This window comes from Argopecten irradians, chromosome 15 (assembly GCF_041381155.1).
Source record: "Argopecten irradians isolate NY chromosome 15, Ai_NY, whole genome shotgun sequence".
Classification (NCBI taxonomy): domain Eukaryota; kingdom Metazoa; phylum Mollusca; class Bivalvia; order Pectinida; family Pectinidae; genus Argopecten; species Argopecten irradians.
This window is the reverse complement of record NC_091148.1, coordinates 34,833,240-34,856,578: the sequence shown is the minus strand read 5'-3', so window position 1 is coordinate 34,856,578 and position 23,339 is coordinate 34,833,240. Positions and strand designations below refer to the sequence as shown.

At 34.4% G+C, this 23,339-nt stretch overlaps 1 protein-coding gene across 1 annotated transcript; it reads right to left on the bottom strand.

The window, feature by feature from the left end:
* Positions 1 to 210: 210 nt before the first annotated feature.
* On the bottom strand, positions 211 to 13,424 carry LOC138308961 (calmodulin-like). Its single transcript, XM_069250026.1, has 5 exons — positions 13,273 to 13,424; positions 3,801 to 3,868; positions 2,951 to 3,094; positions 2,516 to 2,761; positions 211 to 1,810 (listed from the first exon to the last, which is right to left on the bottom strand). The coding sequence occupies exons 2-5, from the start codon at positions 3,853 to 3,855 to the stop codon at positions 1,773 to 1,775; spliced, it is 483 nt and encodes a 160-aa protein (XP_069106127.1). The 5' UTR covers positions 3,856 to 3,868; positions 13,273 to 13,424; the 3' UTR covers positions 211 to 1,772.
* Between the last annotated feature and the right edge of the window lie 9,915 nt (positions 13,425 to 23,339).

The window sequence follows — 23,339 nt, the reverse complement described above, 5'->3', positions numbered from 1 at the left end:
CCATTCTATTTATTTTTAATGGGTTATGTTTTCTTAATCAATACGCAACGTCGACGTCTCTATTGTGACGTCATGATAACGGATTTTCGCGCCATTCTCAGATTTTTTCTTCGTCGTATGTGAAGAAAAAGAATCTGCCAATCAGAGAGTTGGATTGATTATGAAAACAAATAGAAATTAATTATTTTAAAATAAAAACGAAAAAAAAAGTAATAAGAACACATTTATTTCATTAAACAAGTTAATATGATATTAACTCACAAATTGTATAAATCACACATGTATTAAAGGTTACATATTCTTTCAACAATCGACTTGTTTAACTATATATCACGTCAAAGAGATCTCATCCCAATTTTGAGTATGTAGTGCACATATCAAACGAAAGTGTATATACATCATACAACTATCACCCATGGTTAATAGTTCACACTGCAATTAGAACAAGCTCGAATTCTCGAAACAAAAACTGACTTAATCAAAGACAATGTCTGAACTTTTGTTTCGAGAAATCGGAGCTGATTTGATACAAACGATTGTTCATAATGTGGCGGCATTGAATATTGGTTGACATTTACATATTCGTTTACTAGTTTTTACAAATAAAAGTGTTTGAAAATCAAATCCTTTTAAATGATGATAAATGAAGTGTCCTGTAATAAGATGCTAGCCATTGTTAATTTTATTATACTTTTTTCAATTTTCAATTGATATTCTGAATTCGGGTGAAATATTCGTAGAGCTACACAAGATATTGACCTATATAAGTTAGAATAAATTTCAGTTACATATCCTATAAACACATTGCAAACCTTGTTGTTTGATATATACACATATGCCAATGTCCCAGGATACCGCAATGAGCTCTGGGATGGATTGGTACAATGTATGTAAGAGTATTGTCCCTTTTACTTATAAGTATAATCCATTGATATTCCGTGATACAATAAGTATCATTTAAGTATATGACGGGGGCCAGAAATATTAGCAGTGATTACCGACCAATATTTAACTTTCTTGCGATTTAAAATGCATTGAACTAATCATTATATCAAAAAAGAAGGCACTAAAGTGTTAAAAGATATAATCTGTTTGGATGTGTGTATAATTTTATAAAATGCAGTCATAGAATTTAATGAGCAAAATGTTTTTAAAGAATTACAATAACATGCATGTTAGTTTGTACAGTTTGTATTGCTTATTCTAAACATGTATAGATATATATTTATATATAATGGGATCTGGCGTCAATGAGGTGAAATAACCATTACCCGATGCTGTTTGTATTTTCAAAAATAGATATATTTAAAAACGTTGTTTTCAAGGGCCAAAGCGCCAATTTCTAAACTCTCATGTCGAAATCAAAAGTTAAATGGTATAAATAAAGAAGAATTAAAGAGGAAATTTCAATAAAACCTATAATAAATATAACAAGCAAGAGACAGATGTTCATGACAAAGTAGGTCAATAAGTAGGTCGATACTCTGTTGATATTTCTATTATCAAAAAGTTAAGTTATGAAAAAAAGTGTAAAACTGATAATGTTTTGCAAAATAATAGAACATAGTTGTTGTCTCGAAATTGTAATCCGCGAGTAAAAAGGAATAGGTGAATCATAGAAAAAATTTCAGTCTGATCGCAATTTTTTTTATGGCTAAAATTTAGTTTCCACATTTTATTGTTTAAATTGCAATAGTTTCCATACCGTATCATTTAGGCCAAATTTATCACATATTCTGTATTTGGAAATTACATGATTGTCACTGGATGTATCATATGTGTGGCTCGGCTGACAGTGCACGCACGAACTCTGAAAAACAAGAGAGCAGTCAGTAATTAATTTATCAACATGATTTATGTTGATAAAACGTCTCAGTGCTACCGGTAAATAGTTTGCTACACAGGCATTATTTTCTAACCCGAATTTCACCTGAAATTGACCAGAAATTCTTATCAATTACAGATCGATTCGGTAAAGAAATTTTGACCTGAAATTCTAGTCAATATCTGGTCAATTTCAGTTGAAGATTTCTTGACCTGAAATTCATGTCAAATTTAATGTTAAATTCGGGTGGATTTCAGGTCAATGTCAGGTCAAGATATCTCTATCCTAAAATTAACCAGAATTTCACATTAATTTTATCAGAAATTGACCTCAGCGAATTCTAAGTGAAAATCGGTTTATTTTGTAACCTGAAAATGACTATTCTGCTCGATGTAGGTTAATTTCAGACCAGATTTTTAACCAGGAAATCTAATCAATTTCTGATCAATTTCAGGACATTTTGCATGATGAGTGTGTGTACATGTTGTTTCTGTTTATTATTTGTCTGATATTGCAATATAACCTAAAAATATATTTATAAATACTTTTTTCTATAACCTAATAAATTAAGTTATAGAAAACATAACCATGTAAATTTAAATAAAAATATGGTTTCAATAACTGTTGGTGTGATTTGGGTTTAGAAACTAGTTCAATATATATTGATTTGAGTTCAGTTGTATAGCTTACCTTCTATAGAGATTTTACCGTCTCTGTTTACATCTACGAGTCTGAAGACCTCCTCTGCCTCCTGGTCCGACATTTTCTCGCCCATACCTTTGAGCACCTGTTTGAGTTCGGATTTGTCCAGATACCCGTTACCGTCCCTGTCAAATGTACAGAAGGCTTGTCGGAGTTCTCGGTCCTGGAAGTCTAGCAGTGCCACGTAATCCTCCATCATCGTCTCAAATTCTCGGTAACTAATACAACCGTTTCCTGGGAAAAGAATAACTTTTAACGCATTAACCAAAATGTTATTTCTATTATTTGACTGTTTTAATTAGGATCTCACAGTTGATAAAATACTAGATCCTGAAATGTATTACATCTAATAAGGTAATGCAGTATAATAACTTATACAAAGGAAATGCACTGTATATCGTAGATTTTTTTTAAATAACTTACTGTCTTTGTCAACTTTTCTTATCATGGCCATTGCTTCCTCACGCGTTGGCTTCATTTTGAGCATGCGTGCAGCTGTCATAACTTCATTTACACCCAGACTTCCATTTCCGTTTGTGTCCAGTTGGCGGAATAATTTCTTCATCACTTAAAAGAAAATAGGTATTAGCACGCAATGATTAATATGATATATAAATGACTCTCATAGAATGTTATAATCAAAGTCTTCAAAACACACTTATCAACTTGCTGGAAAACTAAGGGATTCCCAACAGAGATGGTCATCAAAGTGGTGACGTTAGTTTGACAAGATTAAAATATCAGGTTTCTCTCATGAGAGTTAAATCGACAACTGGCTGCCCTGTCACAAAATGCAAAATTTAGTGTCACATATCGCCACCTTTTTTAAATAAAAAAAATCTCATGAAATAAAAGAGCACTGCACATTTACTTTCACTTGTCTCTTTAGTAATTAAATTTGACTTTTCCTGATAATATCAAAATGAAACCAGAGCAGCCATTTAGACCATGTTCACACTATCAGTTACAGGAGGGCAACTGTTGAACAAAATTGATGTTTTCATGGAAGGATGATATCAAAATAAGATCTAACTTCAGGATCAAGTTTGGACTTAACTAATCAAACATGATGTCATACTTTGTCTTTTCTTAGTGATGTTTCATGATCTTGAGGCCAGATGCTTCACGTTATCATATCGTCATGTAATCTATATATGGTCTAGTATATCAAGAGTCAAACTCATTTTTCTTATCTATACTAGTCATACTACGTTATGTACCATGTTCTTCGATAATGAATAAATAAAATACTTTTACTAAAAAAAACACATACCCTTTTTAAACGTGCGTTCATCTTGAAGTTCCCTCAGAGCGATTTTCTGATCCATAATCTCTCAAATACTGCAATATACAAACGGGTGTAGTTAATCGAATGGTTTTCAAAAGTGTCATAAAGGCGCACACTTCACGAAAACATATCATTTTTTTAAGAAAAATACCGGTATCCTGTCAAAGTAAAATTGTTGAGTGAATTTGCGACCCGCATTTTGCAGCAAGAATAGGACCAAAATTCGGGTCACATATGCACTCAGCGATTTTGCTTTGACAGGATAACTTACTTTGAAAAAATGTTGTGTTTGGAAGAGAACATAGGGTTAAAGCAGATGAATGCGAAAGTGTTTCCAATTCAACGGTCGAATTTACATTAGACTTATCAGTACAACGGTTTTACATATTCATACTGCTAGTTTCATTCAGCAGGGCGTTCGAATGGCTGTCAAAACTACATAAACAGGATGAGAATATAAATGCGAAAAAAAAAGTCAAAACAGGTGCGCAGCGTACCAAAACACTCTTTCCTGTTTTCTCTATCCATAAACAATATCTATCTCTATCCACAAACAATATCTATCTCAATTTCTAAACAATATCAATTGTTATCCAAGAACAATATATCGGACGGGATGTAGATTTGCGGATTAGTATTCTGTTCATCACAACAGATTTGTTTTCACGTAAACCACAGTAATTATGACAGTGGTGTTTTTGATATATGAAATGACGACATCACTATTTAGACCAACCATCATTGACGTACGAACAATATGTTCACAAACAATCAGAAATAATCATCTAGAGATCGATAAGATAAATCCGGGCTTTATCATATCACGCCATTGTTGTTTGCATGGTGCGCATGATCATCGATCATCTTCTCACAATAGCTAAATTTCTTTAAGTTTAAGGTACAGTCAACCACAACGTTCGATCGGAACTTTTTGTGTCGTCTCATATATACTAGTGATCATTAACCGAGCGATCACCTGTTACGATAGCCTTCTTTATATTGTTGGATTTCAAATGCGTACAAAATAAGCCAGCGGACAGGGCTGCATCCAACCGTTGTAAAGAGAGCAAACCCATATTTTTACATTTCTAAATTTTTTTGTCTTTCATCGATATTTCCACATATATGTGGGTGATGAGTTTGAAGATAATCAAATGTAGGTCAGTCCGCTGCTATACATTGTACTATCTATGATGGTATGTAGCAATATACAGTTGTTGACTGGGGTTGAGCGCAACAGATCATCTATTTCCCAAAAAGCCCAGTCGATAACTGTTTTGTTATACCCCATTGTGACGTCACTCCGGTCTAACAGCACGTCATACGTCTGTAACGTCGCTATCCGGATCCCGGCAAACGTATTTTTATTTCTCTGTACCCATCTATTTTAACTCGCTTCTGACATCGGCATTGGAGCAAATACTTCGTCTGGAACCTTTCTGTGTGTTTACTTGAAGTGTATCAATCTAAAGGTGTGGCAATCGGTAAATATTGTATAATTTTGAAGATTCGTGCATGAAGTTAAATCCAAGAATCACTAAACTGTCAGATGGAATACACATGGATTTACGGGGAGCCAAAATGAAAATAGTAACAAAAAAATTACCGTTATCGCTATAATTTTATACCTATCTCTTTGCAGAATAGAAATAAATTTACACAGTAGATGGATGCCTAAGGAAGTTAGTGGTGTAATGAATGGAAACATTCGAGCTTCGATAGGCACTCTGCGTAAGATACCGGTATACTAACTTTAGTCCGGAAACGGACAAAAAAATACGGAAATAAAATTGCGGGAAGATATTTTCATTTTATTTTATGAAAATATTTACATATTACAAATACAAATAGTCCATTTTAATACGGTATCACACAGAGCAAATATTCGTCTCAGAAAAAACTGATGTATTTTCTGCTGAATTAGACTCTTTTTGGAAGTTTGAGGTCAGGCCTACATGTAGCTTGCAAACTGGTTTGTTATATTTTATATAATAAATAAATAAAATCACTAAGATATCTAATTATTGTGTTATCTTGTATTCTCCAATCATATATTAAATATAGAAAATTAACAAGGGTAAATGAATAGCATAAAACATTGAACAGTGCTACGGATTTGCCTATTCTAAGTTTTTCAAGCCAAAATTTAGGGGTATTAGAAAGCAAATCGGTCATATTTAGAAAAATAATACGGTGAGGTATACTTTTTATTGGTTTTCTTATTGCAAATAAGTCCATCTTCATGGAAATTATAAAAAAAACTAGTTTTCTTGAGATCATTATTTCACAAAAAAAGAAAACCTGAGAATTTTGATGCAATTTTTCAGTAAATAAAGATATTTCGTTTAATTGTGGAAAACCCAGCTAATTTGATAGAGTTATGAATTCTATTTCACCTACTGAAGGTATGAACATGTTACAGGCATATTCTTTATATGTTAAGGGATGTTACAGGGAGAGAATATTATTTATTTAAAAATCCTTAAATCTTTAAGCAACCATGGAAGAAAAATTAACCCGGTGACATATGACTTTTATGTGGTTTTTGTGATCAGGATATACCCTAAAATTTAACCTCTTTAAAGGGCTGAGCAAAATTTCAAGATTCTTGAAATACGTATTTCGGACTTATACTAAATTCTTTTATACATATTGTAAGTTTCCTTTTGTATCATTTTCCTGTAAACGAATATCAGTTCTGACATAATATAATTTGATCATTCAATATCAAACCAAACAATAATGGATTCTTTTGCGGTACACTAAATTTACTTGTTAGTAAAAAGTCACGATTTGCATACGATGTCCGCCGTTTCAAAACAATCACTTTGACGTCATATATAAAGGGACGCAATATATTAAACAATCGTCATGAAGTAATATTATGTGACCCGAGATCAACAGACGGCCAGTTAGTGAGCCGTAGACCGAGGTGAATGTGGGGACCGCAATTAACTCTGGGAAAGATTGGTCTTTGCATATTACAGAGTGAGCTCCCTTGCGAGTAGGAATCGATTGTTACGTCATTATTTTGTGAGTGCAATTTCACGTCGTTATCTTCAAAAAGTATGACATTATGCTCTCAAACACATGACATCACAATCAATACCAGTACGCAAGGGCAGCTAACTCTGTAATATGCAAATACAGAATAGCGCATTGTTACTGCAGTCGTTGGAAAGTCTCTAGCTCTACTTTTATTGATTTCAATAATTTACTGAATCCTATATCATTCAATGGCTCAAATTTTCGCGAATATGTTTAAAGTTTGGGGTTAACCGAAAATATCATTTTCACAAAAATAATCTGAAATATCGAGGAAATACAAAACAATCTCTGTCATTTCTCGGATGAGTGAGTGGTATACAAAATTGGTCTATAGTTTTCGTTTTTTTGAAATATAATAGGGTTAATTACAGACTGATGAATCAATGACATTGTCTTAACTACCATTATAAACTTAACGTTCTCTCTGTAACCTTTTGCCCACTCCTTTCCATTTAAGCGTGCATACCTTTGTGTTTTACAACTAGCCGTGTAAGTAGATGACTGTAAAATGGGTCACCGTACCATCCATTTATTACGTCTATCATTTGTAACTGACATGTGATATTTGAGAACCTGGCCATCGGAATTGTTTCTATAAAGTAAATAAGAGAAGTACATTTTTCAAACCCGCGATCGATATAAAGGCTATCACTTTTTGTGCTTTTTGACAACTACAAAGAATCATTATCCACTCGGGTTTGGACTATCTTTTGAAGTGCATTGTGGGAAAATATGAACAGAATTAACATTCAATAAGGGATATAATTTATGATTTAGACAAAATTAACATTCAATAAGGGATATAATTTATGATTTAGACAGAATTAACATTCAATCAGGGATATAATTTATGATTTAGACAGAATAACATTCAATAGGGATATAATTTATGATTTAGACAGAATTAACATTCAATATAGGGATCTAATGTTTGATTTAGACAGAATTAACATTCAATAAGGGATATCTAATTTATGATTTAGACAGAATTAACATTCAATCAGGGATCTAATTTATGATTTAGACAGAATTAACATTCAATAAGGGATATAATTTATGATTTAGACAGAATTAACATTCAATCAGGGATATAATTTTGATTTAGACAGAATTAACATTCAATAGGGATATAATTTATGATTTAGACAGAATTAACATTCAATAAGGGATATATGTTTATGATTTAGACAGAATTAACATTCAATCAGGGATCTAATTTATGATTTAGACAGAATTAACATTCAATAAGGGATATAATTTATGATTTAGACAGAATTAACATTCAATAAGGGATATAATTTATGATTTAGACAGAATTAACATTCAATCAGGGATCTAATTTATGATTTAGACAGAATTAACATTCAATAAGGGATCTAATTTATGATTTAGACAGAATTAACATTCAATAAGGGATATAATTTATGATTTAGACAGAATTAACATTCAATAAGGGATCATAATTTATGATTTAGACAGAATAACATTAGGATTAATTTTGATAGCAGATAATCAATAAGGGATATAATTTATGATTTAGACAGAATTAACATTCAATAAGGGATCTAATTTATGATTTAGACAGAATTAACATTCAATAAGGGATCTAATTTATGATTTAGACAGAATTAACATTCAATAGGGATTAATTTATGATTTAGACAGAATTAACATTCAATCAGGGATCTAATTTATGATTTAGACAGAATTAACATTCAATCAGGGATCTAATTTATGATTTAGACAGAATTAACATTCAATAAGGGATCTAATTTATGATTTAGACAGAATTAACATTCAATCAGGGATCTAATGTTTGATTTAGACAGAATTAACATTCAATCAGGGATCTAATGTTTGATTTAGACAGAATTAACATTCAATCAGGGATCTAATTTATGATTTAGACAGAATTAACATTCAATCAGGGATCTAATTTATGATTTAGACAGAATTAACATTCAATCAGGGATCTAATTTATGATTTAGATTAACATTCAATAACAGAATTAACATTCAATCAGGGATCTAATTTATGATTTAGACAGAATTAACATTCAATCAGGGATCTAATTTATGATTTAGACAGAATTAACATTCAATCAGGGATCTAATTTTATGATTTAGACAGAATTAACATTCAATCAGGGATCTAATTTATGATTTAGACAGAATTAACATTCAATCAGGGATCTAATTTATGATTTAGACAGAATTAACATTCAATCAGGGATCTAATTTATGATTTAGACAGAATTAACATTCAATCAGGGATCTAATGATTGCATTTAGATTATAGACAGAATTAACATTCATAGGATATTTGGATCATAAAGATTAATTTATGATTTAGACAGAATTAACATTCAATAGGGATCATAATTTATGATTTAGACAGAATTAACATTCAATCAGGGATCTAATTTATGATTTAGACAGAATTAACATTCAATCAGGGATCTAATTTATGATTTAGACAGAATTAACATTCAATCAGGGATCTAATTTTGATTGATTTATATTTATGATTTAGACAGAATTAACATTCAATCAGGGATTAATTTATGATTTAGACAGAATTAACATTCAATCAGGGATCTAATTTATGTGATTTAGACAGAATTAACATTCAATCAGGGATCTAATTTATGATTTAGACAGAATTAACATTCAATCAGGGATCTAATGTTTGATTTAGACAGAATTAACATTCAATAAGGGATCTAATTTATGATTTAGACAGAATTAACATTCAATCAGGGATCTAATTTATGATTTAGACAGAATTAACATTCAATCAGGGATCTAATTTATGATTTAGACAGAATTATCCCAATGTGTGAAGAAAATTACGGACTTTTGCATTGCAAATAAGCCCGTTGTGATGTTGATTTCCAAATCAGAACAACGAACAAATTGGCATAGGCTCTTTGTTTCGTTAATAAAACACTTTGGTAAAATGGATTTTAAAATGAATATTGTAAATTAGGTATTGCAGATATCACTATAGATTTGAATAAATCGATAACATGCAAATGCCAGAGTGGTACGGAAATGTCAACCGACGTTATGCAAGACATTGTTCAAATATTAACATTATGTGTTTGATCCAAACGAAAAAAAGTTGAAACTGTTAAAAGCTGATCGTAGTATTGTGTTGTGTGTATGACTGAATTGCATTAAAATAATATTTAGAACAAAAACCTATGAATACTACAAGTATTTATATGGGCCGTAACTTTTATCACTAAACTATCTGTACACCCCTGGACATAACAGAACGGGTAATTATTATAAAATAACTGACGATCCGTTCACTGTTCGACAACTGAATAAAACTATCGGGGCAGTCGCCCGCCTTGTACTCTACGATACCAAGTCATTATGCAATGATTAGACCATCCTCGAAACTCCAGGGATAACAATCAATTACGATCTCTATACCCCTGATTTAAACTGGAGACAACTGAGCAAAACAGGTGATTTAGTCCTCTGAGGCACATCAAAAGAACTGTATAACGGTACACTGTGATTGACTGTGTGGTTTTGAAGTTGGGCGTCGCTCTCTCTGAAGTCCTAAAGGGAAATTTTTGCCGGCCTGTGATTGGTTCAGGTTTTTTTCCCTCTGAGCTGCCTTCAGTTTTACTATGAGATAGTCAAGAGTTGTAGAGATTGTAAGTGATCGGAAGCCCTGGAGTATTGAGGATGTCCAAACCTATATTGGTCGTTTTTTTCTGGAAAAAAACATTTCAACAAAAATCGTTCCTCCGGAAACAAGAGTGTCATAACTTCATTACGCTGTCTTTATGTTTGCTTTGGTGGTTTTGAGCTTATCATTTTTAGTCTATGAATATCATTTGTCATGCCACTTTTTAGTGGAAAAAAAAATCAGAGAGCTTGGGGAAAATCGATCTATCAAGTGGCTGAGGCTGTTATATATCAACTGTAAGCGTGTTAAACCACAACACTAGCGATCAAACTGCTTCTTTGTAATTTGACTGTATTATTTTCTAAAATAACGTTCTATCAAATACCTTATGCATTGCTATTGGGTTTTATGATGTCTTGTCCTAAATCTTACAAATCAAAAGTAGAGTGTGTCGTTGAAGTAAGAATATTCTACCAGCGATGGAAATCTTCAACGACTGAGTTCTATTGTTAGAAAATACCTGTTAAGCTATGATAGTCACGACGTTGCCGGGTGTACTAGGGTACACACAAGTGGGCGTACCAAGGTAGGCTATAGCTAATGGTAAAGATCGATCAAACTGGATTGATTTTACTAGCATCTTGATCTAAGACGATAATCTCTCTAGTTCATAGTCATCCAGGGTAGCATTATATAGACATATGTGGTTTAAGCGTAGTCCAAATGCGGTGACAATAGATGGTAAATTATACTAAACAATGTTTACGTTTTCTAGCATATCTCTGAATGATGAAAGTTCGCTCTGATTTTTTTTTTGGTTAAGACTCCATGATATGTAAATCTATTCGTGTTACTTGGAGTAGTCATTTAGTGCCACTTTACAAATGGCGGCATCATGTTTTAGGTTATGAGATGATAACATAATTTTTAAGCCAATCGAAATGCTCGTTACAAACATGATTGAGTTCTCAAAAGTAAACATTAATTTGAAATCCATCTGGAAATCTGCCATTGTCAACGAAATAAAAAAAACAGACCTTCGGGTATCAGTACCACACATGTTTACAACACAAACTCACGCAATAAGGATATTTGTTCCAGGCGGTTAAAAAGAACAAAATTTCATTTTGGTATAGACATAGTGAAAGTATGTATAGTTGTGTTGTTGTTACATTTTCGTTATTTTGACTTAACATATTAAGCACAATGTATAATTTAAAGTTTAACAAAAGGTCTAAGCTTAACAGGTTTCAAATCTATATATTTACAACGTATATAATTTAAGCCTTTTTTCCTTTGTGAAGAATGTCATTGATTGTGTTTGTCTAAAATTCTTGCAAAAGAATTGCAACAACAAGACGCGATGTATTAAATAACTGCAGTGAAAGTAACCCATTGTAAAGTCAAATTGATGTATTAAATAACTGCAGTGAAAGTAACCCATTGTAAAGTCAAATTGATGTATTTCATTAATTTATCATGGCGTTTTAACACAACAAAAGGCGACTGTGTACATGTTAAACTCCATTCTCCGAAAGAATTAAAAGATAAATAATATCGACAAATTCTTAGTGCGCTTCAATACATGTATGTAAACTCCCAGGTTTGAAATAATTGAAAAGATAAGAGATAAATGGCGTTTTCCTGAGGTTTTAAACCCCGGATTTGTGCTGTTAGTAAGTAATACATTTTAGTTTCTTTAACAGAACTTAAGATACAAAGACAAATATGTGTTCATTTAGAAAGTAAATTTAAGTGTATTTAAAAGTTCATGTAAATGTAAACTTCTTTTTTATTAGCGGTAATCATGTTAAGCACTTTCGCATTTTGCACCTCTTCAATGAGTTTACAAAGTTAGTTTGAAAATCATGTGTGCTTGTCAACATCCATTTTTGATTTCCCGACATATATTGTATCAGCTACGCAATATAAACCACACGAGGTATAAATTCGACAATCAAAGCTAATGTATTAGTAACTTCCTCATATTTGTCTATGTTGAAATATTCGATGTCGAGTTGTTATTCAAAGGCAAAATTAACCCGCAAAAAAAATAAGTTCGAGATATTATTTCAAGACTCGATGGCAAAATGAATCTGTAAATTAGATATCAATCTACATGCCTTTTTTTCTTTTGAAATCTGACATTGAAGTTTTATTTTGAATAACCAAAGCTCAAAAAATAAATTACTCCACAACGTTTGATGTTTAAAGTAGAATAATTTAAAAGTTCAAAAACAAAAAAAATAAACATTATGAAATGGACATTTTACGTTTTACTTTTTCAACGTTTGTCTTTTTAGCAACCTCACAACAACATTGGTGTTAATTGAATAATATATATATATAATATACTTTAATAAACACAGACCTTTGGTCCGCCATTTAAATGTTCAAAGAATAAAGAAATACGTATGAAATATAGATTAGTCATGGGTCATTGGAAAAATATTTAGAAAAGTATTATTTACAATTATACAGTCTGCGACAACCTACAAGAAACCAACCAACAATGCTTAGGGTATCACACATTCTATATAGATATTGTTGTTGAAAAAAAAAGATCGGCGTCATTCTAAGATAGAATTCTTCGACAGTCCATATGGTACCATTAATTAATTGAATATTAAAGAATTGTTTTGAATTGTACGGTTCGTTTTTTTAAATTTAAGAGTTAGTTGCCAAATGGCCCGTCTAAAAGTATCTTTGTCACTCTATGATAACCGAGAAAGTAAATCGTATAGAATAAAATGTACGTACCTGTTATTGTTCTGTCACATAAATACTCCTGGCACCACTGGGCGTTATAGACTACCTGTAGTTTACTGGATTACAAATATTTGTTTTAACCTGTAGTACAATGCAACTATTATTACGGTTTTGTTGACGTTGATTCCTGGTCTAATGCGCATGCGTGTTTATGCATAGCGGAAACAGAGCAAGTCATTGTTGCAGTATGAATTAGATGCTGGGTAAATCTACCTGTTTATACGACCACAAACCTAAGTCTTGTCAACTCTATGTAATAAAACAATATTTCTCAAATTGCAAAAAGACCATTAATCTTCTAACCAATAGCCAAATAAACATTTCTTTGACATGCGCGCTTAATCAAATTACATTTTATCTGCTTTCGTTTTTTATGTCAGGTTAGAAATAAAGCATACAAGTATTTTGCCTTGATGACGAAGTTGACAATGCTTTCGCCTGTAGAAGTTGGTCGATATTGCAGCCAATCAGTGGTGATCAACCCGAGTTCAACAGCCGGATAGAGTTAGTTTGTTTGTAACGGTATCTCCCATCTGTGTATCAAACCCATACATAAGATGGTATTGTCTCACGGTCTGTGAACATCACACCTGAGTGACCTCGTACACAACCTGGAGTTTATTACAGGTATCGGATGACGTCGTGTGCCAGGGGAGGGGTGTAACTCCCGAGTCAGTCATCAAACTGCGGATGAATTAATTGATTTTTATTTAATTGTAACGTTTTGTATACATTACGTTTATCTAAAACCTTCTCCCTACATAATAATAATCCAATATTATATGAAATGGACATTATGATCATGATAATATGTGTTAAAGTAAATATCATGTAGCAAATTATCTTTTTCGCTGGGTGTCTCGATTTCGCGGAATTTATTGAGGTAACGAAAATTCAGTGCGCAAATAATACGTGATACGTAGATCATATGTACATTCATTAAAGAAAATTTGTTTCATTTAATCAAGTTAACATGTATTCCATCAATACTATTTTTGTCTTTTATTATAAGCTGTTCGTTTGTGAAATACAAATATAGTTATTTTAGCGTTAAAATGTAGCGACTAAGACTAAAAATGGGGATACAAATTCCAGTGAATCAAAACTTAGCTAATTAAGAGGACACATGTTACATATTACTTATTATTTCGCTGATGAAACAATCGCGATTAGACAAATATCCTGCAAAATTGCGAAAATATCGTCGAATTATGTTTCATAATGACTATCATACTGATATTGTAAGCTATTTACTCTTTTTTGTTTTTAATGAGCCGTATTGATGATATTAACTGGAGTTCATTTTCGTTTGATTACAGTTCTTAGTGACAAATTCATTGTTAAATATTAACAGCCAATAATAATGTTTTATTGTGACAATATAGCCAGCCATTACACGGTATAGCATGACAAACACATAAAGTTTCCATTAAATAGAACAATCAATAAACCTTCCCAGAGCACACGGTCATTTTATTGAGAATGAATAGAGAATGAATACCGGTCTAAAATAGCCGTGTAACGATGTGTATTGTTGAAATAACAAAGGGTAATACAATAGAGATGGATTGATACCCAACATTCTATTGTTTTAACTATCCTTGGGGTATTCAGTAGTAGGATTGGTGAACAAATATAAATAGGAACGCACCTGTGTCACCCATGATTGATAAAGATACTTAGGTTTATACACATTATAGGTCGCGATTATTTTAACATACTGTTTTTTCATGAACTATATCCTTCGGTGTGAAAAATTCTCAAATGAGAAAAATGCAATTAGCCTAAGGTTTTTCGTGACATATTTCAGTATTAATGAAAGAAATGAACCTAAAAACACTAGAGTATCCACCCGGTTTCAACAAATTAATAGGGCTTCTTGGTAAATGTCCCCATGACCTACCTAGTACATCAAGTTATCATAGGAATTGAAGTTTCGGGTGTTGATATGGTTTCTGGTTCGTTCTGTTTTTTAATACATTTGTATTTCCATGCGCATAAAAGCAACTAAACGCGATACGTAAAACAAAATTTCATGAATCACTTTATTTAGTTAACTTGTTTATTTAGTAAAAAAAAAAGTCGGATATTTAAAATTTAGTTTACTACTAATGTTAATTAAGATTTAAACTATCAAACAAATCCTATGGCATCTATGGTCTATATAGATGCCAGAGCTTTGCAGACAATCTTCATAATGCGCGCTAGCATATTTTATCAGATCATTTTAGGCTCTCTGCGTTAACATTGTCTAAGCTAGACCAGGAAAGGCGATTATCAACGAGGATTTAATCCACAAGCTGGAACAGCCATTTTGATGGTGATCATTTGACGTCACCATGTCAACTTTAGTGACGTCATAATGGTCACGTTTTGTGTGTCAGTTATACCGTCATTTCCATCACTTTGCCTTCGTTAATTTACATCGTAGAAGTGATACGGAAATGTAAATATAAGTATTTAGAACAAATCGTATCTGAGTGTTTTTTCTTTGTATATAAAAACGTATTTTACGATCAATACGCTTTTAACAATGTCAATGTTCTCTCCGTACACAAAAACAATTTTCATGAAATCATCACACTCTTAAAATATATCTTAGCACATAACTGTCCAGCCATATTATAAATATCGTAAGACACATGTATAATAACACCTTTATGACGTCACATGTAGTTTTGACGTCATAATCTATATATGACGTCGCATGAATTGTCTCAGTAGACGGAAATACCACATCCGAGCCAGATTTCTACTGTTTTTATATAGAGACGAAATTTAAAGTTTGACTTATTAATTTTCTATTAATATAAGTTATGTGGTAAATAGAATCTTACACTTGTAACTATGTGGTATGAAATTTATCAAACTCGTTAAATAATTTGATATGCCACTCGCCTAAAAGCTGGAAGCATATCAAATTCGTTTGATAAATTTCAGATCACACAACCATTCATGTAAGATCCTCTATTTATAAATGATTGTGAAAGAACCTACCTCAGTGGTAATCTTATGAAATGTACTAATTTTGCTACTTTCATTTTCTGTATGTCGTAATGATAAAATAAGCTACCAATTTGAATGCATTAACTAGAAATCTACATAATTAAGTTTGCAGTATCTGAACACATTAAAGGACTTCCATTCATTAGCGTATTCTACAACAATGGTAATTTTTACCAACTTATATAAATGTATATCAAATAATTACAATTGTTATTATCTTTATTTTCCCCAAAAATGAAGGGTACATATTAATAATAATATAAATGGTAATAACATGAAATAGTATGTACAAAACTATGGAAAGAGAGCGAGAGAGAAATTATACAATATAATAAAAAAGAGAAAGAGAGAAGACTACACAATTCTCTCGGATTTTACTACATCAAAATGATTAAAGATGCTCCACCGCTGACAAATTGTATTTTTTCACTATCAAAAACAGGAGCAGACGATTTAGTATTTTTCTTCAGTTACAAAAGTTACTTACTTTACACCATTACCACCAATGAAAAGTTTAAGTTTCTAATTTTACTGCAAGTTAAAAATATGAAAAATAATTAATTGCATCCCGAAAAAAATCCGTGGCACTATATCCTATATAGAACGAAGTTATGATTGCGCATGCACAAAATGCGTAATAAATTATTTTATGTTATTTTTTGTGTTAATTAGGCATATATATACACGATTAAACACTAATTATTGTTCAAATGATGAATATCATTTATGCCCTGTCGGCGGTGGAGCATCTTTAAGCTAACAGTATATAATAATACTGTTTAAGGACCTCCACTCATTAGTGTTGTCTACAAACATGGTAATTTTACCGACTTATATAAATGTATCTAATAATTATAATGGGTTATTAAACAAATGCAAGTCAAACAAACATTACAAAATGAATGGACACCATACCATTACAAAACACTGTAATATTATGGATATGCTTATGTCATTAATGTGGTCTAAAAACTCTTAGTTTCAAGTACTGACATATCGAGAGCATCAGATCTGATTAGGACGTCTTTCCCATAGCTTGATTACCTTGAACTTACTATCTTGCCTACCTTGCCTTTTTCCCTCAATCTAGATGATAATAAAGAGCTTTAAAAAGCTATGTTTTATCATACCCGATTAATAATAAAACCACTAAAACCCGGATCAAAGATCAAAGATATCTGTAAATGTGTGTTAATGGCGTTGTCAATATCTCCCGTTCATATGTAAAGTGCGAGATTAATTCTGGGCAAAGTGGCAAAGGCTTTGGATTAGTTTTAAAGTTAAATTCAACCCCCATTATCAGGACAAACACGTTTTAGTACATTAAATTATTAAACATTATGTAAATATCTATACACCTGTTTATCATACAAACAAGTGACATATAACAATGTCACGCCATGCGCAGAGCTATTTTTTGAGTGTAGCAGGGTAATGGAGGCCATGTCTGATTACCAAAGGAGACATAATGCAATGGATGTAATGTTCTCTAGTTTGATTTTAAGCATTTCGGGTATCGAAGTTGGTCTAATATTCAAAACATGTCGGCTAAAAACAATCAGGTTTTCAACAAATGTTCAAGACTATGGAAAAGTTTAACAGTTGGCATAACGATCGCATTGGGACGAAGACAAGTGTTTGTTAAAGTAATCCTGCAGGTCTTGATACAGGCCTGTGAGGGCTTTGTCAAGGCTCGTCTGAAAATAATACAAAATCACCAGATCCGTCATTAATTCTTAAACGAACAACTATGTCCCACCAGTCAAACCGTATAATCGAAAACAACCCTCAGGTTATAAACGCTGTGCCATTCTCATTTCAAGTGCTAATAGCGACATTGCCCAAATTTCGGCAAAGTCGTGTACAGGATAGAATCCGTGGATGGGTGACAGAAAGGTTAGTCTACCAATAACAACATAGTCAAAATTGATTATGGTAAAACGTGCCAGAACATAAAAGACATGTAAGCAAGATTTCAGATGAGATGATTAAAATAGGGTAAATAGAACAAGTGTTTAAAATGTTCGGATCCGACAAAGTGTGAATATAGGTTAATTTTGGTCATTCATTTCAACAACATTTGTACTACGGAAATGTAAGCAGTATCTTCATAGCTACATTGACACTTGGATCGTGGTTTCTGAAGTGTTTGACTGGCTAAATTCAGTGACACATTGATCTGAATTAGATAACAAACTTCACGGTAGCAATGTTGAATTCCAAAATGGCCGTCCACAAAAAATGTTCAAAATACCAATCTTAAGTTCTAAATAACTCATGGCGCTGCAATTTGGTACACACATTTTTGAAATGTTGTCAGTGATAGACCTACCCAATGTAAAACGTTTTCTGTCTCACTCTAATGCTTACTGCAAAAGGGACCTCGGTGGTTTCAAATACATTTTCAAATGTTTGTTTTGATAATTAATCTGTTTTACACAATAAAACAACATTTTAATACCCCAGACATTTTATACATCTGAAGGCTGCCAAGGTTGGGGCCTTGGGGTCAGCCTTCAACGATTTAAACAAATGTCCCCACACAGGAGGGTTCTCATTCACCACACCACTTACACACATGTACAATGTAATATGACTTATCACATGCATCCCATACTATAGATATATATCACAAAAACAAAAACACCGCTTTCATTCAATCTTTCATAGTCTATTTAAGGGAAAGACACCCAAAAAGAAATTTAACAGCTGTAATAGAAAACAGTTTTATAATTAATCAGCACTGGTAATGATATTCGATCGGAATTGGAGCCATTATCTTAATTTTTCTATTTCCATTCACCCTCATTTTAATGTTTCGCCTTTTCCATTCTGCAGGTGAAGGTATGATAGTTCTGGGATTGCGCAACGTTTTGATACTGAATTTTAGTCTAAAAGTTTTTTCTCGTCATATATTGATAGAGTACCTCCTTCTTTGGCGATGATATTTTTTCCAATTGCCGATTATTTTAGCAAATATCTACTTGTTCCTTCCTTGCGATAGGACGTTCCACTGTACATGACAGTATAAAGAAACACTCCATGTTGTCCGTTCTCGGTTATATATATCTCCTTCTGCCAGTATGCTCGAGATATGATTAAAAACATCTTCAAAGTCTTGTGTGGAATTACATAGACCTCATGCCGTCTGTATGTTATTTCTAAATAATGAGAAGCATAACATGAATGTTAAGGGTCTTAATGAGTCCAAATAGAGTAAGCAGCAAGGTTGTATCAAACATCCGTTTGGCTTGCAACTGAGATAACCGATACAACAACCTGCCCCATACATATATGTGATACTTCAGTATCTCTGCTGGTATGCAGGCCAAGAAGCTTGCTCCATATACCATTTGGAAATATGCTTTTGGTTCTAAAACATGATTGATACTGAAGGATTGGTTTGAACTTTTACAATCTATCAAATCCTTGTCGTACTACATTTTTGTACATATCCCTCTGAAACTGTCATTGTTACAATGTAGAACAGCTGTAAGAAGAATTTCCCCTTTTGCTTGAATCTACACGAAGGGAAAAGCTACAGGTTTGGGCATACCAATTCCATCACATGCATGGTACATCAACTGCTTTTCAGGCAATGTATGAAATCCGTTTGTGCGTCTCGCTGAATATTCAAAATGGGGAAGTGAAAAGACTCATTAGTTGCTGTGGGCGTCACATGAAACCGTAGTGCTAGAAGTTCTTGGTTGGTAAATTGAATTGATGCTTTCAATCTATGCAAGGACCAACCATGTTCAGGACTGCATAGATTTCTAACATATTACAATGTTAAGAAATACGTTAGATGTAGTTACAAGAGATTCAGTTCAAGATCTATCAAACTACGCTCTCATTTAGTTGTAATTTATTAATTTCTCTAAGGCAAAATTGTATATTACATTCATTGATATTTTTTCATATCTACAAATTTTTGAGTTACAGCGTACATGTACTTCGTTGAGCAGATCTAAGTTGATCAAATGTTTATTCTCCCCCTACTAACCAAGGTTAGTGTCATCTACGGGTTAGGGTTTAGGGTAAGTGGCATCTACGGGTTGGGGTTTAGGGTTAGTGGCATCTACGGGTTAGGGTTTAGTGGCATCTACGGGTTAGGTTTAGGGTTAGTGTCATCTACGGGTTAGGGTTTAGGGTTAGTGTCATCTACGGGTTAGGGTTTAGGGTTTTAGGTAGTCATCTACGGGTTAGGGTTAGGGTTTAGGTAGGGGTGTCATCTACGGGTTAGGGTTTAGGGTTAGTGGCATCTACGGGTTAGGGTTTAGGGTAAGTGGCATCTACGGGTTAGGGTTTAGGGTAAGTGGCATCTACGGGTTAGGGTTTAGGGTTAGTGTCATCTACGGGTTAGGGTTTAGGGTAAGTGTCATCTACGGGTTAGGGTTTAGGGTTAGTGTCATCTACGGGTTAGGGTTTAGGGTTAGTGTCATCTACGGGTTAGGGTTTAGGGTCATCTACGGGTTAGGGTTTAGGGTTAGTGTCATCTACGGGTTAGGGTTTAGGGTTAGTGTCATCTACGGGTTAGGGTTTAGGGTAGGGCATCTACGGGTTAGGGTTAGGGTTAATCATCTACGGGTTAGGGTTTAGGGTTAGGTTTAGGTTAGGTTAGGGTATTGGCATCTACGGGTTAGGGTTAGGGTTAGTGCATCTACGGTTAGGGTTAGGGTTAGGTACTACGGGTTGTAGGGTTAGGTCATCTACGGGTTAGGGTTAGGGTTAGGTCATCTACGGGTTAGGGTTAGTGTCATCTACGGGTTAGGGTTTAGGGTAAGTAGCATACGGGTTAGGGTTTAGGGTTAGTGTCATCTACGGGTTAGGGTTAGGGTAAGTGGCATCTACGGGTTAGGGTTTAGGGTTAGTGTCATCTACGGGTTAGGGTTTAGGGTTAGTGGCATCTACGGGTTAGGGTTAGGGTTTAGTGTCATCTACGGGTTAGGGTTAGGGTTTAGGTCATCTACGGGTTAGGGTTAGGGTTTAGGTCATCTACGGTTAGGGTTAGGGTTTAGGTCATCTACGGGTTAGGGTTAGGGTTTAGGTCATCTACGGGTTAGGGCATCTACGGTTAGGGTTTAGGTTAGTGTCATCTACGGGTTAGGGTTAGGGTTTAGGTCATCTACGGGTTAGGGTTTAGGGTTTAGGTCATCTACGGTTAGGGTTAGGTATTACGGGTTAGGGTTAGGGTTTAGGTCATCTACGGGTTAGGGTTAGGGTTTAGGTCATCTACGGGTTAGGGTTTAGGGTTTAGGTCATCTACGGGTTAGGGTTAGGGTTAGGTCATCTACGGGTTAGGGTTAGGGTTAGGTCATCTACGGGTTAGGGTTAGGTTTAGGTCATCTACGGGGGTTAGGTTTAGGGGTTAGGGTTTAGGGTAGTCATCTACGGGTTAGGGTTTAGGGTTAGTGGCATCTACGGGTTAGGGTTAGGGTAAGTGTCATCTACGGGTTAGGGTTTAGGGTTAGGTCACTATCTACGGGTTAGGGTTTAGGGTTAGTGTCATCTACGGGTTAGGGTTTAGGGTAAGTGGCATCTACGGGTTAGGGTTTAGGGTTAGTGTCATCTACGGGTTAGGGTTTAGGGTAAGTGGCATCTACGGGTTAGGGTTTAGGGTTAGTGTCATCTACGGGTTAGGGTTTAGGGTTAGTGGCATCTACGGGTTAGGGTTTAGGGTAAGTGGCATCTACGGGTTAGGGTTTAGGGTTAGTGTCATCTACGGGTTAGGGTTTAGGGTAAGTGGCATCTACGGGTTAGGGTTTAGGGTTTGGCATCTACGGGTTTGTAGGGTTTAGGTTAGGGTTTAGTGTCATCTACGGGTTAGGGTTTAGGGTTAGTGTCATCTACGGGTTAGGGTTTAGGGTTAGGTCATCTACGGGTTAGGGTTTAGGGTTAAGTGCATCTACGGGTTAGGGTTTAGGGTTAGTGTCATCTACGGGTTTAGGGTTAGTGGCATCTACGGGTTAGGGTTTAGGTTAGTCATCTACGGGTTAGGGTTAGGGTAAGTGCATCTACGGGTTAGGGTTTAGGGTTAGTGTCATCTACGGGTTAGGGTTAGGGTTTAGTGTCATCTACGGGTTAGGGTTTAGGGTTTAGGTCATCTACGGGTTAGGGTTTAGGGTTTAGGTCATCTACGGGTTAGGGTTTAGGGTAAGTGGCATCTACGGGTTAGGGTTTAGGGTTAAGTGGCATCTACGGGTTAGGGTTTAGGGTTTAGTGTCATCTACGGGTTAGGGTTTAGGGTTTAGGTCATCTACGGGTTAGGGTTTAGGGTAAGTGGTCATCTACGGGTTAGGGTTAGGGTTTAGGGTTAGTTAGGGTGTCATCTACGGGTTAGGTTAGGGTTTAGGGTTAAGTGGCATCTACGGGTTAGGGTTTAGGGTTAGTGTCATCTACTACGGGTTAGGGTTTAGGGTAAGTGCATCTACGGGTTAGGGTTAGGGTTAGTGTCATCTACGGGTTAGGGTTTAGGGTTAGTGTCATCTACGGGTTAGGGTTTAGGGTAAGTGGCATCTACGGGTTAGGGTTAGGGTTTAGTGTCATCTACGGGTTAGGGTTAGGGTTAGTGTCATCTACGGGTTAGGGTTTAGGGTTTGTCATCTACGGGTTTGGGTTTAGGGTTAGGTCATCTACGGGTTAGGGTTAGGGTTAGGTCATCTACGGGTTAGGGTTTAGGGTTTAGGTCATCTACGGGTTAGGGTTTAGGGTTTAGTGTCATCTACGGGTTAGGGTTTAGGGTTAGTGTCATCTACGGGTTAGGGTTTAGGGTTAGTGGTCATCTACGGGTTAGGGTTTAGGGTTAGGGCATCTACGGGTTAGGGTTTAGGGTTAGTGGCATCTACGGGTTAGGGTTTAGGGTAGTGGCATCTACGGGTTAGGGTTAGGGTTGGTCATCTACGGGTTAGGGTTTAGGGTTAGTGTCATCTACGGGTTAGGGTTTAGGTAAGTAGGTGGTGTCATCTACGGGTTAGGGTTTAGGGTTAGTGTCATCTACGGGTTAGGGTTTAGGGTTAGGTCATCTACGGGTTAGGGTTTAGGGTAAGTAGTCA

What these genes read in the sequence shown, in the direction of transcription:
- LOC138308961 (XM_069250026.1), bottom strand. Translation starts at nt 3,855, where the DNA reads ATGGATCAGAAAATCGCTCTGAGGGAACTTCAAGATGAACGCACGTTT. An exon ending in TGAACGCACGTTTAAAAAGG is followed by an intron (nt 3,095 to 3,800) that starts GTATGTGTTTTT and finishes TTTTCTTTTAAG; the next exon opens with TGATGAAGAAATTATTCCGC. An exon ending in AAGAAAAGTTGACAAAGACA is followed by an intron (nt 2,762 to 2,950) that starts GTAAGTTATTTA and finishes TTCTTTTCCCAG; the next exon opens with GAAACGGTTGTATTAGTTAC.